General features: G+C 42.9%; 2 protein-coding genes across 2 annotated transcripts in view; one reads left to right on the top strand and one right to left on the bottom strand.

Moving 5' to 3' along the window:
- Window positions 1-10231: 10231 nt before the first annotated feature.
- hoatz (HOATZ cilia and flagella associated protein) lies at window positions 10232-13428 on the bottom strand. Its single transcript, XM_079521285.1, has 2 exons — window positions 13066-13428; window positions 10232-12497 (listed from the first exon to the last, which is right to left on the bottom strand). Exons 1-2 carry the CDS (start codon window positions 13352-13354, stop codon window positions 12232-12234), a joined length of 555 nt encoding a protein of 184 aa, XP_079377411.1. The 5' UTR covers window positions 13355-13428; the 3' UTR covers window positions 10232-12231.
- A 1247-nt stretch (window positions 13429-14675) lies between these two features.
- The window catches only part of LOC306937047 (myosin-14-like), a gene marked incomplete at its 3' end in the record, with an annotated part of 48104 nt that continues 46848 nt past the window's right edge, over window positions 14676-15931 (top strand). Inside the window, exon 1 of the mRNA XM_079520722.1 lies at window positions 14676-14772. The remainder of the gene's footprint in view (window positions 14773-15931) is intronic.

Raw genomic sequence — 15931 nt, 5'->3', positions numbered from 1 at the left:
TGCAAAAACGGACTTCATGAACATCCCCGGTTCGCCTCCCGGCCCAGTATCCCTGAGCAAGACACACAAGTTAATCAATAACAGGTCCCCCCTGAGCACTCTTCATGAGCATCTAAGCAGCCATCTGCTGGGTAAAGCTGAAACTGAATTCCCCCGCGGGTCTAATAAAGGTCTACAAATGCCTTGTTAGAAAGCTGAAGCAAATTGAAGAGGTAGCGTCCATTACATTAGATTAGGAGAAGAGCAAAGTACTTACGGTATTTGCCTTTATAATAACAGAATTAATTTCCAGTGGGAGAGCCCATCGATCGATGGCCTTTATTCTTAACTCCTCGTGTGTAACCCTTAGCTCGCTTCAAGGGTGATCAATGTGACACCCTTCCATTAATATTGACTATGACATTTTAATGCCATCGGTTAAAAATAGCTAAAAGTGCTTCTGATGTGGACTGCTCACTACACATTAAAATCCCCAGGGTTAATGTATTCTTTTGTAAATGAATACTCTGGATTTTCACTACTGCTGTTTTACAGTAATTGCTTGCAACATTTTAGATTGAAAGGATAATTATGCAGCGCTTTCCCAAATATAGTTACACAGTGCTTACAAGACAAGGAAAAACAAGGAGCAGCATAATCATCATCAAGAGATAAAAAGCAAAGTATAATCAGAAGATACAATAACGTTAATTAGTAACGTTATAAAAGAATGATTAGCAAAGACAACATACAAACAGACAGTAAAACAAATATGCACTATGAAAATAACTCAATATGAGAGCAGGTTTGACCAAAGGTTGTCAGTAACATCTTAAAATAAAGTCTTAAACTCAGAGGCGGAGAGCAGCTGAGTAGTTGTGACTGTGATGCCACTATGGTAAGGTTTCACAGACTTCTATGAACGATTACGTAATATAACCTTCTCTGTGACCTTGACCTTTGACCATTTTGTAGTGTGCTGCGCAAATGAAGATTCCCCATCCCTTCTCCATCTTGACCTTGTTTCACGATCAATTGGCCCCTGCCCTTAATTGTGCCCGTCCCTGTCCGGTGTGTTTTCCTGTTCACTCCCATCCCATCCCCTCTCTGTTTGGTGGAGATTGGTGCTTGTTGCAATTACCTGCACTACAATACTTCACCATATGTTACGATATGACAAAAAGACAATTAAAAACATAATGTAACAGAGTATATTAAATTCCGTAATGCAATTCCAATGGTGAAAGCTGTGTTGTTTCACCCCATGAAGGAATGGCAGATTCGCCTACGCCCCGAAATACCAGCATGTGCATCTCAAAGAATACAATTTACAATTTACAATTTAGGCATTTAGCAGACGCTCTTAATCCAGAGCGACTTACATTAAGCAAGAACAAAAAGCATGGGAATACATCACATATGTAAAATGCATTTATCGCGAAACATGCGTAAGCTAAGAATGTGACTAGAACATATCTATATAATGACACTATACATATAAACTATAACTAGAACATATCTATATAATGACACTATACATATAAACTATACATATATGCTATACTATGCTGTACATATTTACTATGAAGTGCTATGACTACATACAATGCACTTATTGTGCTGTCTACATGACATGCTATAAGTCTGTTTCAAATGCTATATAAGTCTAAGAAGTGCTGTCTAAGGGGGGTAGGGTAAGTGCTATGGGCCATGATGGAGTCTGAAAAGGTGGGTTTTCAGACTACGGCGGAAGATCGGGAGTGATGCTGCAGTTCTGATTGCAACGGGAAGTGCATTCCACAGTTTTGGGGCCAGAAGGGAGAAGAGTTTGGGACGTGTGGAAAGAATAGTGTTATGTTGTCTGAGTAAGAGTCAGTTTGAGAGTTTGTTTACGTTTTATTGCTTTTTTATGTTCGTGTTTTAAGTAAAGAATTTAGTATAAGGTTTGGTTTACTGAGTTTGTGTTCTGCACAAGTTTTAGGTCTCCTGACACCTTGAGCTTCATCGTGACTGTGACCTTTGCGGCACAAAAGTGCATTATCTCGTCAGGGGCAGGCTACTGATTATTCCCATGACGTTTCATGAAAATTCAATCAGGACAGATTACAATACGCTGGCATTGTGCTGTCAAGCTAACTGTGCTAACACGTGTGATTGTAGATCTGCTATAACTTATAAACAGGGCTCAAGTGCTTAATTCATTCATGTATTTGAGTCCCGGGGAGACACCAAATGTGTCCAGCTGGTTCTCAAGCTAAAAGGTTTGGGAACCCCTGCTCTAAAGAACTAAAACTAATAATAAAAATCACACCCCTGTGAAGTGAGTGGTGCAACTCTGTGTGGGGGTCCCCGGGGGGTCCACAGAAGTTCCAGACCCACAGGAACGCGGCCAGGGTGCCGGCCCGGTTCCGGCGAGCCGCACCGCTTCCGAAACGGTCGAGAAATTACAGAGTTACCATGTGGGGGTCCCCGGGGGGTCCCCGGAACATCCAGACCACCAGGAACGTGCCCAGGGGTCTGGTCCGGTTCCGGCGAGCTGCCCCGCGTCCGAAACGGTTGAGAAATTACAGAGTTACCGTGTGGGGGTCCCTGGAACAGACAGACAGACAGACAGACAGACAGACAGACAGACAGACAGACAGACAGACAGACAGACAGACAGACAGACAGACAGACAGACAGACAGACAGACAGACAGACAGACAGACTGTAACTAACTATCGATGCTATAGATTAGATTAGATTAGATTAGATTAGATTAGATTAGATTAGATTAGATTAGATTAGATTAGATTAGATTAGATGTCTTTATTATCCACAAGGGAAAATTGTTTTGCTCAAGTCAATGCATACATCCAGGACAATACATACAGGACAATACAATAAAACACCCAGCAAAGTACAGTACTAGTAAAAATGTTAAAGCTATTTAAAAGAAAGCAAAGTCTCTCTCCACAGTCCACACCATGAAACACTCATAATGTGTGTGTGTGTGTGCGTGCGTGCGCGCGTGCGTGCACGGCTGCACGCATGTCCATTATCAGCGCTCAGTCCAGTTAATCTGCATTTGTGTGTGTGTGTGTGTGTGTGTGCATGCGTGCGTGCGCCGGGGGCACTGGCAAGCAGGTCCAGTTGAGGTGAATCAGGTATTGGGGGTTTGTGTTTGTTAAGGAGCCTAATGGCAGAGGGGATGAAACTGGCACTGCCCTTTGCCTTCTTGAATCTTGATGCAGTGTATCTCCTACCCGAGGGCAGGACCTTGAAGCAGGTGCTGAGGTTATGGGTTGGGTCTCTCGCGATCTTTCCTGCTTTCTTCACTGTCCTCTGGTCCTAGAGATGCTGAAGGGCAGAGCACTGCATCCCACAGAGTTTAGACCCCACGTGGGTTACCCTCCGCAGCTTAGCCTTGTTGGACTCTGAGAGCCCTCCATGCCTTCACAGACCCACTGCAGAACCAATTGTTGGGGGGTCAATCTACTGTACACACACAAATTCCTGAGTGTTAAGTTAACTCTGAGAGTTACAAAGGGATAAATTAATATAGAGGATTTTGCTTTGTAGGCCTACAATCAGGTCGTCTGCTTTATTAAAAGTATGACTTATGTTATTTATCAAATACCTCCTGATGCATTCCTCCTTTTTTTTATTGGACAGGAGACAGGAGACAGAGGTGTGTATATTTTCCCTTTTAAAATCAAGTTCAGGGACATGGGCTTTGGGCAATCTGTATGTGTCACACTGATTTGTGTCCTGCTACAGTTTAATAGCATTCGAGTATATTCCCACCCTCTCTTTGTACTTTTGCCACGGACGGCGCAGACAAGACCCATAAATATCTTTTGTGTTGTATCTGTCTCAAAGCTTTGCTTTATGCAGGGTAACATTTAGATTAAATGGGCGAGAGCTGTTGCAATTGGGTATAGGTGTTGAGAATACGCAATATAAATAATTTAAAGGCAAAAGGTTTACAGAGCTGACACCGGGGAGGCAACAATAAGCAAAATGGGAAATCATGCAGTATAATAATATCTTAGTCGCCATCAGCGTGGGAACTCAATTCTATTTTGTTGTCATGGGAGTACTTGTGGAAATTGAACATCAGAGCAAACTTAGCTCTGGTCCATAGCCTTACTGCTTCTATGATTCTGCCCTGCCCTATCTGCCTGTCACTATAGAGTGGTATGTCTACACAAAATGCTATCTAAGGTATGTAAGTTGAGCCTTTGCATATGCCTGTAAGGTTGCCGAGGCTAGGGCAAGTGTTACGGCAAGTGGAATGGAATCGGAAGAGGTGGGTTTTCAGACTACAGTGGCAGATTGGGAGTGAGTCTGCAGTTCCGATTGCAATGGGAAGTGCATTCCATAGTTTTGGAGCCAGAAGGGAGAAGAGTTTGGGACGTGAGGAGCTTTGTCTCTGCGTTTTTAGTGAATGTACTTCCAGCTGCCCTGGGTTGGTTGATCTGAGTGTGCGCCACGTGGGAGGGTTTGTAGGATCCGATCAGACTTGCAAGATATGGGGGTGCCATACCTTTGGTTGCTTTGTACTCTGTACTTTGGTTGTACTCTGGGCGGGCAGCGACTGGGAGCCAATGGAGGGAGCGGAGAAGGGGGGAGACATGTGAGAATTTTGGCTGGATGAACCAAGCGAGCTGCGGCATTCTGGATCAATTGGAGAAGCTTAAGTGTGCATGCCGGTGGGCCAGTAAGGAGAGAGTTACAATAGTCAAGTTTTGATATGACTGATATCTGGATAAGGAGCTGGGCTGACTCCTGGGTGAGGAAGGGTCTAATTTGTCGGATGTTAAGTGTAAACCTACAGGATTGAGTGACTGCTGTAATGTGTGTTTTGCTTTTTGGCTGTTGGAACCATAGTTACCAAGGCGTTGTCTATGGAAATAGTTATAGCTCCTGCATGGGGCAGGACTTAGCTGGGAAGAAGAGAAGCTCAGTCTTGTCTGGGTTCAGCTTGAGGTGGTGAGAAGACATCCACTGTGAGATGTCAGCCAGGCATGCAGTGATGCACTCTTCCGCCTGAGTAGCAGAGGGGGGGAAGGATAGAAACAGTTGAGTGTCATCGGCATAGCAGTGATAAAATAGATTGTGAGCAGAGATGACAGCTGGTGCCAAGAGATTTAGTGTACAGGAAGACATGGAGGGGACCAAGTACAGATCCCTGTGGTTTCCAAGAAACCTGGTATTCTTTTCTCTCACCTTTATTTATACTCGGAATACAGTTGAGGGCAAGCCCTCAATTTCAACGTAGCCGATGCATTACAAGATAATACATCAAACAACATTATAAATCAGGGTAAATTACAAAGGAACTTTATACAGAACAACCATCAGTAAAATAAATCAATTGAAGCAGGAGCAATCACGGTGAAAAATATTCTGGAGCATTCCTTTGAACTGACCGAAGGATGGCAGGGAGCTCAGTTTTAAGGAGTTTTGGAGTTCATTCCATGAAGTTGGACCATTGACAGAAAAAGCTGTCTTGCCCAACTCTGTCTGGGCCTGAGGAACCTTGAGCCTTAAGAAATCACTAGAGCGGGTCTGATAGGTGCTATTGTTCAGTTCCATCATGGAACAAATATAGTCAGGGAGCATCCCAGCAATGGCTTTATATAAAAATAGGTGCCAATGCTTATCTCGTCTCTCAGTCAGAGAGGATAAACCTGAGTTATCATAAAGTGCACAGTGGTGGGTACCATAAGTATCACTAGTAGTCCACTGTAAGGCGGAGTGGTAGACAGTGTCTAGCCGCTTTAAAAGTGAAGGAGCAGCAGACCTATAAATAATGTCCCCGTAGTCCAGGACCGAGAGGAAAGTGGTCTCAATAATAGCCTTTTTACTAGAATTTGGAAAACAGAATTTATTGCTATACAGAAAACCTAGTTAGTTTGGAGACAAGATCAACAATATGAAATTTAAAAGAAAGTTTATCGTCAAGCCAGGTAGACCTGGTAGGCCTAGATCAGCTAGGGCAGGGGTTCTCAACGTTTTTGGCCGGGGACCCCCTGAAATGCTTTGGCAATGTCTCGGGACCCCCGCCCCGCCCCCTCCCGACCCCCAATATAAATTGACTGCTACAATAACCTTAATAATAGAGACAATACACCATCAATAAATACTGAAACTAGATATAATCATTAGGGAAGGTGTATGCATGTACTATGTGTACTATATGTAAACTCTTCATTTCCATTTTCCAGCCATTCAGTAGCAAAAAAAAATTAATACAAATTATAATTTGGGGACCCCCAAAAATAATTCGGCGACCCCCCGAGGGGTCGCGACCCACGGGTTGAGAACCCCTGAGCTAGGCTGTAGGAGCAGCTGGTGGTTCACTCAAATGCTGCTGAGAGGTCTAGACTCTAGAAGAATCAGGACTGCAGAGTAGATGCTGACATGCCCCTGATTAACCCTCTTCTACCACGTGGCTCTGCAGTCTATAGCTGAAGAAGAGGGTCTGTTTGTGTGTCTGTGTCTGGGGATAACCTCGCCAGCTGCTGGATCAATCTGTGGCAAATGTTTGCATGGTGAAAATATAAAAAAAATATTTGAGCAAAGTCTCTGAAAAAAAATGTTTCAAAGTTTTTTCAACTCAAGATTTATTAAACATTGTTACAAATGTTTTACATTTTCCCCAAATTCTGTGGCAAACTATTGCAGCAGAAATAAAACTGCAGTTTGTCCAATTTCAATCTGTTGCTGTGGTATTGTATCACCTCCCACATTTTGACTACCTCTGCCCCGCACTCCCTCTAACCTCTGTTACTCCCCTTCATGTGTCTCTGTCCACTACTTTGTAACCTTCTCCATATCTCCCTCTCTCTCTCTCTCCCTCCCTCCCTCCCTCCCTCTGTCTCGCTCGCTCTCCCTCCATCCTCTCTCTCTCTCTCTCTCTCTCTCTCTCTCTCTCTCTCTCTCTCTCTCTCTCTCTCTCTGTCTTAAATTAGTCATCCTCATGAACTGCCATGGGGACATTAAACAGAACTTCCTACAGCTGAATGAAGCCAACCTTGAAGTCGTATTTGCCCACCCCCTGACTCCATCGAAGTGATTAAAAACGGTCTTGGCAACCTGTCCACCCTTGTCAAACCCCATGACAAGAGCCTTAGTTTGATATTTGATTCTGCCTTTAAGTTTGGCAAGCAGGGTTTGGCACATGAAACTAAATAATGGACTATTCTCTTCATTAATTCTACTTTGTAGTGTCTCTACGGGGACTTTATTCATAATTCACTGGGGGCGGGACGGACAAATGTCACTTCATGGGAGGGTTTTCTGGGTAGCTACAGTCAAGTTATCAGTGGTTGTTGTGAAAAATTAAATAAACAAGTGACACTGAGTACTCCCCATTTTCAACTGCAGTCTGAAAACTCACCCTTTCAGACACCACCTCAACTCTATAGCACAGCACTTTCCTCGTATATCCTTCTTGCCACCTTTTGATAGCTATACTACACAGAGATATGTTAGTTGTTCACATTATGTTATGTTATTTACTAGTGTAAATAACATCATAATGTGAACAATATCCAACTCCATCGTATGGTCAAGCACGTTGTGTATTTACACAACGTGCTTGACCATACGATGGAGTTGGATTGTGAACACTGAGGTGAGGAGGAGGAACACTGAAGTGGACAGTTACTGTTACTTGACTGTTGCATCAACGAGAGGACTTTTGATCATATACTGTTTATTTCTTTGTGGGCTCTCTGACAGGAATGTCTGCAAATTCTCTTTCAACAATGCCTTGCCTTGCCTTATGTCAAGAGAGAAGAAAAACAACAAGGAGCATTATAATCTAACCTGATGCAAGTGAACAAACAACAGTGATTTCTCATCAGAATCCACGTATATTTTGATAAAAGTGAGGGTCAGGGTGTCTGCACTCCTTAAAGTTAAGTTGTCCTTAAAGTACTGAGTTTTAGAAGTTTTAGAAATGAAATGATGCAAATTAATAAAGAGAGAAAGGCATCTGCAATTTAACATAACATCACCCTGCTTCAGGCACTATCTGCACTGCCACTGAACCAAAAACCCAGTAGAAATGTACAGACTTATATCTCCTGCCCAACCTGTGCCTGTCTGATGAGCGCTAATCACAATGCTCTTGAGCTGATGAATTCCACACAATCCCCTCCAAGCTGAATGAACAATCAACAGTCCACATTCATTTTCACTCCTGTGTGTGCGTGCATGTATGTGTGTGCATTCCAAGTGTGTGCGTGTGTGTGTGTGCGTGTGTGTGTGTGTGCGTGCGTGCGTGCGTGCGTGCGTGCGTGCGTGCGTGCGTGCGTGTTGTTCTTTGGGGTCCTGTGTTATGCAGTGTTGCAGATCCTTGATGTTCTGAATTGTACGAGGCAAAACAAACAAATGATTGCACTGAGGCCCCCTAGGCCTGTCGCAGGATAGCCGTGTGTAAGCGTCCGTGTGCATGTGGACACCATAGCATGATAAAGTATACAATATATTTAGAGTACCGTTTTTTAATGATATTAAGTGGTTACATTTTGGAGTTTTATTCTACAATAGAGCTTATAGAGCCCTGGCATTACCATTACCGTGTGGGACACCTGACAATGCAGAGATTAGACTGGCACGGTTCCCAGCCTCCTTTTTAACTCCAGTTCCATTGTCGTGGACACAGTGGAGCAAGGGGACAGCAGGTTGTTAATGACCAACAGCTTTTGTCCCTTTTCCCATCATGACTGCTGACTGACCTATGGACCAGAGCTATACTGCACTGACATTACAGTCATTTAGCAGACGCTTTTATCCAAAGCGACTTACAATAAGTGTATTCAACATAGGTAGGGAACAAAAACTACTAATCACCAGAAGTCTTTAGTGCATTTTCTGCAAAAACAAGCAACCAAGAGTATACCTAGCGCTAAGGTAAAAGTGCAATATATCAGCTACCTATTTCCTTAACCAGATGAGACAAAATAGCTAAATCAAATGAGCATGAGCTAAAACAATTAAGTGTATCGACTAAACAAGATCCAATAAACAATACAACAATAGAAAACAAGCGTTCGTACAACTAGTTAACAACAAGTAGGTCAGGCAGAGAGGAAGGGTAGTGTTTCCTGAAGAGGTGGGTTTTCAACCTGCGGCGAAATATGGGCAGTGACTCTGCTGTCCTAACATCAGTGGGGAGTTCATTCCACCACTGTGGGGCCAGAACAGAAAAGAGTCGTGACCGTGTGGATCGGCCAGAAGGACCCTTGAGTGACGAGGCAATCAGTCGCCCCGAGGTGGCAGACCGAAGTGGTCGGGCAGGGGTGTAGGCATCGACCATAGCCCGGAGGTAGGAAGGAGCTGTTCCTTTCACTGCCCTATAGGCTAACACCAGGGTTTTGAACTGGATGCGGGCCGCTACGGGGAGCCAGTGTAGAGAACGGAGAAGGATGGTTGTGTGGGAGAACTTGGGGCGGTTGAACACCAGACGAGCCGCATAACAATATTCTAATCTCGTCCTCCAATCAGGAGTCCATGTTCTCAGGTGAATTTGTACCAAACAGTTAACCACTTAAACCCTACTGTACTGTATATACTTCATTTACTGAGGTCCTCCTGTACTTGACTGTCTTTTCCCCTCTGCATCAAATTTCTTCACCAAAAATAGCCGTTCTGCTTGTAGGCATTCTTTGCCGAATGTTTGCCTTAAAATGGTAAATGGTGCATTCATATAGCCCCTTTATCCAAGGCGATTTACGTAGATTGTGCATTACATTCACACATGCATACACCAATGGCAGCGGAAACCATCCAAGGCACCAACCTGCTCATGGGAACACCTTGCGGTTCCCATCCGACCACTCTACCCCTGAGCCACCGTCGCCTATTATGGCGTACCGACAATGGGGATGCTAGGGTCGTGTTTAAATGAACACTTGTGGTTTTGTGGTATGCCCATTCCATTTTCTACTAGAGACGTGTAACAAAGAGTAAATGCTGACAGTTCTAGGACTATAAATATGGACTCCAAACTGAAGTCTCTTTACACTCTCTTTAAATACTTGTAATACAGACTACCTCCTTGCAATATAGCACCTCCTTATAGTAGCTAAATAGACTTATAATATAGTAGATAGACACACATTTATTGATCCTGCAAAGAAAATTCAGTTGTCATAGCAGCACTGCAGTAAATAATTAATGACACGACAGATACTGATATAGGTAAGAGATACATCTAAGCTTCAAGGATGAAAAAATAAGAGTCTAGTCAATTTTATTGTAGCACATTTAAAAACGGCCAAAACCAAAGTGCTGTACAGCTAAAAAACAACAACTAAAATACATGTACACATTGCACAAAATATAAACACATAAACATCACATATTACACAACACATCGAGGAATAAAACACACAAATACAACTAAAAAGGCATGAGGAAAACAGTGTCCAACCATTACTCCAAGGTAAGGAGGTCTGGGAGAACAGGTGTTTTTAGTCTGCTTTTAAGTGTCTAATGAGGGTGCAGACCTAATAATTAACGGTAGGTTGTTCCACAGATTAGGAGCAGCGACCGAAAAGGCTCAGTCTGCCGGTCACCTTTTAACTTTAGCTCGGTGCGTGGAACCTTAAGGAGCCCCTGATCCGTTGACCTAAGTGGCCTAATGATATCCGGGGGAGGAAACGACGGAGTAAACGGGTAGTAAGTAACGTACGAGGATTAGGAGATTCACAGGTTCTTGTCTGGCTCTCTGCTGGGATTTGTATGGTGAACTATTATAATATAAATGCAGTCAAAGTGAACACATGGAGAATCTATCCTGTACAGTAAGCTATAGTCAATCCACAGTGAATGATGAGAAATATACATATCAATATATCAATAGGAAAACATTTACCATATTTAGCCTAAGTTCAATTATTTTGACCTGTTCTGTGTACTGTATATCATTCCAAACTTTCTCTACAAAGGGAAGGTTTGTCTCCCTTCAAATGTGTAATATTAGCACTTGTAATATAGAACCTCCTTGTATTAATAGTAGCCTACCTTATTGTAATATAGTACCTCAAACTAGATATTGTCTCCAAACAGCACAGTGGGGAAGGCCATCTGTCTTCAAATCCTTGTAATACAGTATGTCCTTGTAATGTACCTCAAACTATGTCTCCAACTCTCCAAATTGAACTTTCTCTACACCATGAGGTTGTTCTATCTTCAAATCAATTAAATACAGGATGTCCTTGTAATAAATATAGTACCTGTCACTTATTTTGTCTCCAAACTGAACTTTATCTATTGTCTCTCTCTGTAAATTCTTGTTCATCAAGTCATCCCCATCTCCATTAGATATCCATATATCACTCCTCAGTGTAACCGGAAGGCTCACCCCAAAACATGCTCACCACCATTTTTCTTTTTTCCCGCAGACCAGCGGTTGTCCAGAACCACCACAAAAGGCTCTGGTCAGGCTCTGCCAGTGGGTGTGGGCCAAATGAGGCCAAGTCCCCTCATCTGTGCAATTTCCAGCCTCTGCCTCAGCCAATTGATTGCCATGGCAACCCCACACCTGACAATTGATTACTTAACCAGTCCACTTTTCACAGTCAGTCAGTTTGCCTCTTCAGACACAGGCAGATACAGAGATCTCCATGTGGGACACATGCCATGACAGACAGTTAAAATGGGTGCTATGACAAGTTGATAACGGCATTATTAGGTTCCAGGTTATTATTAGGTAGTCAGACGGAGCACGGTTAAGATGGTATCTAGTGCCAAAAAGCATACTACAAGACTTCTGTTAATCTGTTTGTTTAGAACTAAGTTGTTGTTTGAAAGCCATTCTTGATCAACACAGATAAATTATGCCAGCCCAGAACTGTCACCAATAATACTTTGACCAGACTACCAGAGCATGTGCACAGAGTATCTTGGCCGTTACTGCCATCATGTGGCAAGTAGTCAGCATTACATCACCCAAAATCTTAGGGACCTAGAAACAGAGGAAAACATTTTAGTTCTTCACAATTATTGTTAAATAAATGTGAATTAATTAAAATAAATAATTCTAATAAATAAATTACACCAACTGCTGTGAAAACCCAAGATATGTGTGCATACAAATCTTATTCAATCTGCTAATAAAATGTCTTCAAACATCATCCTTCTTAGGTTGGCTTCATGGACAGTACATTTCACACCTAGAAAAAAAAAGAATGCCCCTCTCGACAGATTCAGTAGCGCAGCTCGGAATCCGTTCTTGAGAGATTATCGATCAGACTACCGGAGCTGTTGGACAATGTCCTTGTCCATCTCCAGCTCTTCATCTGAAGGTCTCCTTTCATGTTTTGCTGCTCTGCTGTCCATCTTGGGTTTAAAAGCTCTGGCCAGCATCTCCTTCTGGATCCTCTGCTCTCTCCGTTTCTGCATCAGAGCCAGAATCTCCTCTCTCTGGATGGCCACGGCCAAGTACCTCCTCTTCTCCTCCTCAGCTTGGAGCCGTTGCTGCTGCTGCTGGAGCATTGGGATACAGGCTGCGTGGGCACCTAAACACGAATTGTGGGCACCTCAATGTTAAACTGGCTTCTTTTTTTTCATGATAAATTAATTATTATAATTGGATGGTTTAGATAATGGTCGGAAATAATGTTAAGTATACATGGACAGCTCATGGCCTTGCGGTAATGCGGTTAGTTGTCCGCCCAGAGGTTGGGGCTCAAAGACTAGCATACAATACACAAATGGAACCCAATGCCTCCTGCTTGGCACTCAGTAATATTGGTCAACGACCAAGTCAAGTCTCAGACTCCCTCAGTTAGGAGTTTGAATGAATGTAGAAGTATGTGCAGGGTGTAATTTTAGAGGTGACTTAATTTAACTTTTTTTAATATTTAATTTGAAAAGAAAAAACCTCTCTCAGCAGTCACCCTCCCTGTGCCAATGTTGTTAATGATGGTTGCCTGCCCTACATGCATCATTATCATTACCCTGTGTGTGTGTGTGTGTGTGTATATATGAAATGAAATGAAATGTGTATATATATATATATATATATATATATATATATATATATATATATATATATATACACAAAAAAAATGTAATGTACGTTACCGTGGGGCATTGTGGTTGTTGTAGTTGTTGCTGGAGCTGAGCGCCCCCTTTCGGCAGCTGCACCGGAGGCGTCGCGCAGGTGCGGCCGGGCCACGGGCAGCCTCTGGCGGATGTCTGATGACACCAGCCGGGACTCCAGCGGCGGCTGGAGGGACACGGAGCTCCACAGCTGCTTGGCGTGAGACACGTCCTCCGGCGACGAGCCGTCGAACACGATGAAGTACTTGTCAAACTCCTCGTCTTGCACGTCCTCCGCCGCCTGGGAATCCTCCCGACTTTGGAGCGCCATGCCGTTTAAGTGGGAAAGAAGAAATAAAGAAACACAACACACACACCACTACCACAACGACAAAATGAGACACCTGCGAATAGGGTAATTTTATGCCTGTGTTGATAGCTAGCAGGCACAAGTAAAGAAAAACAAAAATATGGCATGCTAAAACAGGGGTATTTTAAAAATCTTTCCAAAATCTTGTCAAAACTCTTGTGTATGGGACGCTTTAGCAGAGAGAGAGAGAGAGAGAGAGAGACAGACAGACAGACAGACAGACAGACAGCGAGGCAGAGCAGAGCAGAGACCTAGTGTTGCAATGCAGATTCAACTTTTTCATAGATCTATCACAGCACTCAGTGTTTTTTTTCTTCTTCTTTTTTTACACCTTATCTTTTCTATGTTGGATTCATTTGTATTTTCAGACATTTAACCTAGATGCATTTAACCGCTTAAACCCTCAATACCTGCCTGATAAACAACATGTCATGACCTTTGGCACTGTACTTCGTCTGCTCTTTTTTCCTTATACACCCAAACCTCTTGCCAAGTATAGCCGACCTACAAGCTCACAACGCCTCGCAGAACTTTGTTAGCTTGTAGATTCACCCCAGAATAGAGATATATGGTATATGGGTTCAGGTGCATGGTTTGCATTACTTTTATTTTATTTATTTTTTAAGCTCTTATCACACAAAGATTTGGTGACCCCTTTAGTAACTCTGAGGACCCCCTTGGGCCCTAGATCTTCAACCCCATGTTGAAGACCCCTGGGGCACACTAACCAATACAATTGGCAGCACAATATCATAAATAGGTAGCCTACAAATCTCATATCCGAAAAGAAGTAGGAAGAAAATAGGACTTTATCCAAGCCTATTAATAGACTAATATGTTTTCTCTGTAAACTTTATGTTAACACAAATATTCTAACTTGCCACTCAGTGTTTTCCATACACACACCACTTGGATCAATTAAATCAAACAAATGTAAAACTATTCCTTTTGAAATGTATGCTGTTGCTTGAATCCCAACAAGAACCAATTTAATACTAAACTGTTCTTTGCAGTATATTCTAGATTCACTGCACATGCTTTGTTGTCAGAAGAGCTATAAACTCACTAGGCCTATATGATAAACTCAAAAGTAGGCCTACAGTTATGTTACAGCCAGTCAGTCAGTCAGTCAGTGGCGAAAAAGCTACCCTATGGCATCAGCGCTGTTGTTATCTTTGGTTACTGGGGAAACGGAGGAGGCGGGGGTGGGGGTGGGTCCTCCCCCAGGTGTAGCGGGCCTGTTTAAATAGTTTGCAGGATGATGCTGCAGCTTGAGGATGAACAGTTCTGCATCACGGCTCCATCTAACCCGTCCTGTCTCTGTCTGGAGCTGCATGCTGCCTACAGTCAGCACTCATCAGCCACCAAGACACCACAACGTAAGTATGAAGAGCTTATTCACCTTAAACAGCTACATAGCACCAAATGGACCCTTATTTTATCCATATGTTCGGCTACACACACTTTGACTTATAACACTAAAAAATTAACAAGCTGGTTGTGTTCACAAATAATAGGTGTGTTTAGAAATAATAATTCGTGTTTTCACAAATAATACTTATGGTAATAAGTAATAATAATAGCCTATTGTCTTTGGCCACATTTCAGTTGATTTAAGCAATTCTTTAAGTAAAGCAATGTATACTTAGACGTTTTATGTTGCAATCCAGGGGTAGGCTACTGGATGACTAATTCTGCCCTTACATCCATGTTGATCACTTCCATTTCAGTTGAATATTAATTTATCCTAAACTTAGACCTAAGAGATGTCAGATATAGAGTTTATAAAATGATTGTTTTGCCAACACTTTTATATGTGCCAGTGGCCACACACATTTTGGCATGAACGGCGAGCTTGGCTGGACACATGAGGTTGCACCTTATAAGGTAGTATATGGCTCAAGAAGTAGCTAGCATCCCTCTCTGGGCCCACAACACATTGAGCACAAGGGAGGTAGCCAAACATGGGCATTGCAAAATGGCACCTGCAGGGTTTTGGATTATAGGGGTTGTTATCGGCATGCTGCTACTTTGCATATTTTATTGTCACCTGTTCAATGGACGGTCAAGGCAAACGGCGCAGCCTTGTCACCTGCAGACGAGGATAAGTGAGTAAGTAGCCTGATGCAAACCTGCAGTATGGAAATGTATTGATTGCGTAGTGTCATATCGATGACGCCACTGCTCTATCTGTCCGGGCCAGGTCATTAAACGCAAATGTAGTAAATGTTACCATTATGGCATTTGAATGGGAAGAAAGAGGTGTTTCGTTCAGGGTGCATGACTTTGTGTTCTGTGTCAGGGGTCAACGTTTTTCAATCCAAGGACTCCTTAGTTGAGAGAGATGAAGCAGGGACCCCCGCACTACATATTGTATAACATTGTGTTGCTGTTATTATTTTTGTAGATGTCATAGCTTCATAGACTTGTTTGACAGCACTGTAATCGGTGTATGTTGTATTCATGTTAATGTGCATTTTCAGTCGTCAATACTTAGTAAACTTGACCTTCCACTTTGTTGTCTGCTCTTTTTCCCCC

Source organism: Electrona antarctica, assembly GCF_951216825.1.
Source record: "Electrona antarctica genome assembly, chromosome: 14".
NCBI classification, from domain to species: domain Eukaryota; kingdom Metazoa; phylum Chordata; class Actinopteri; order Myctophiformes; family Myctophidae; genus Electrona; species Electrona antarctica.
This window is presented reverse-complemented; position numbering and strand designations above follow the sequence as displayed.

Excerpts from the sequence above, each read along its gene's own strand:
- hoatz (XM_079521285.1), bottom strand. The coding sequence starts at position 13,354 with ATGGCGCTCCAAAGTCGGGAGGATTCCCAGGCGGCGGAGGACGTGCAA. Across the intron at positions 12,498-13,065 it reads AACAACCACAATGCCCCACG|GTGCCCACGCAGCCTGTATC; the intron begins GTAACGTACATT and ends ATTCGTGTTTAG.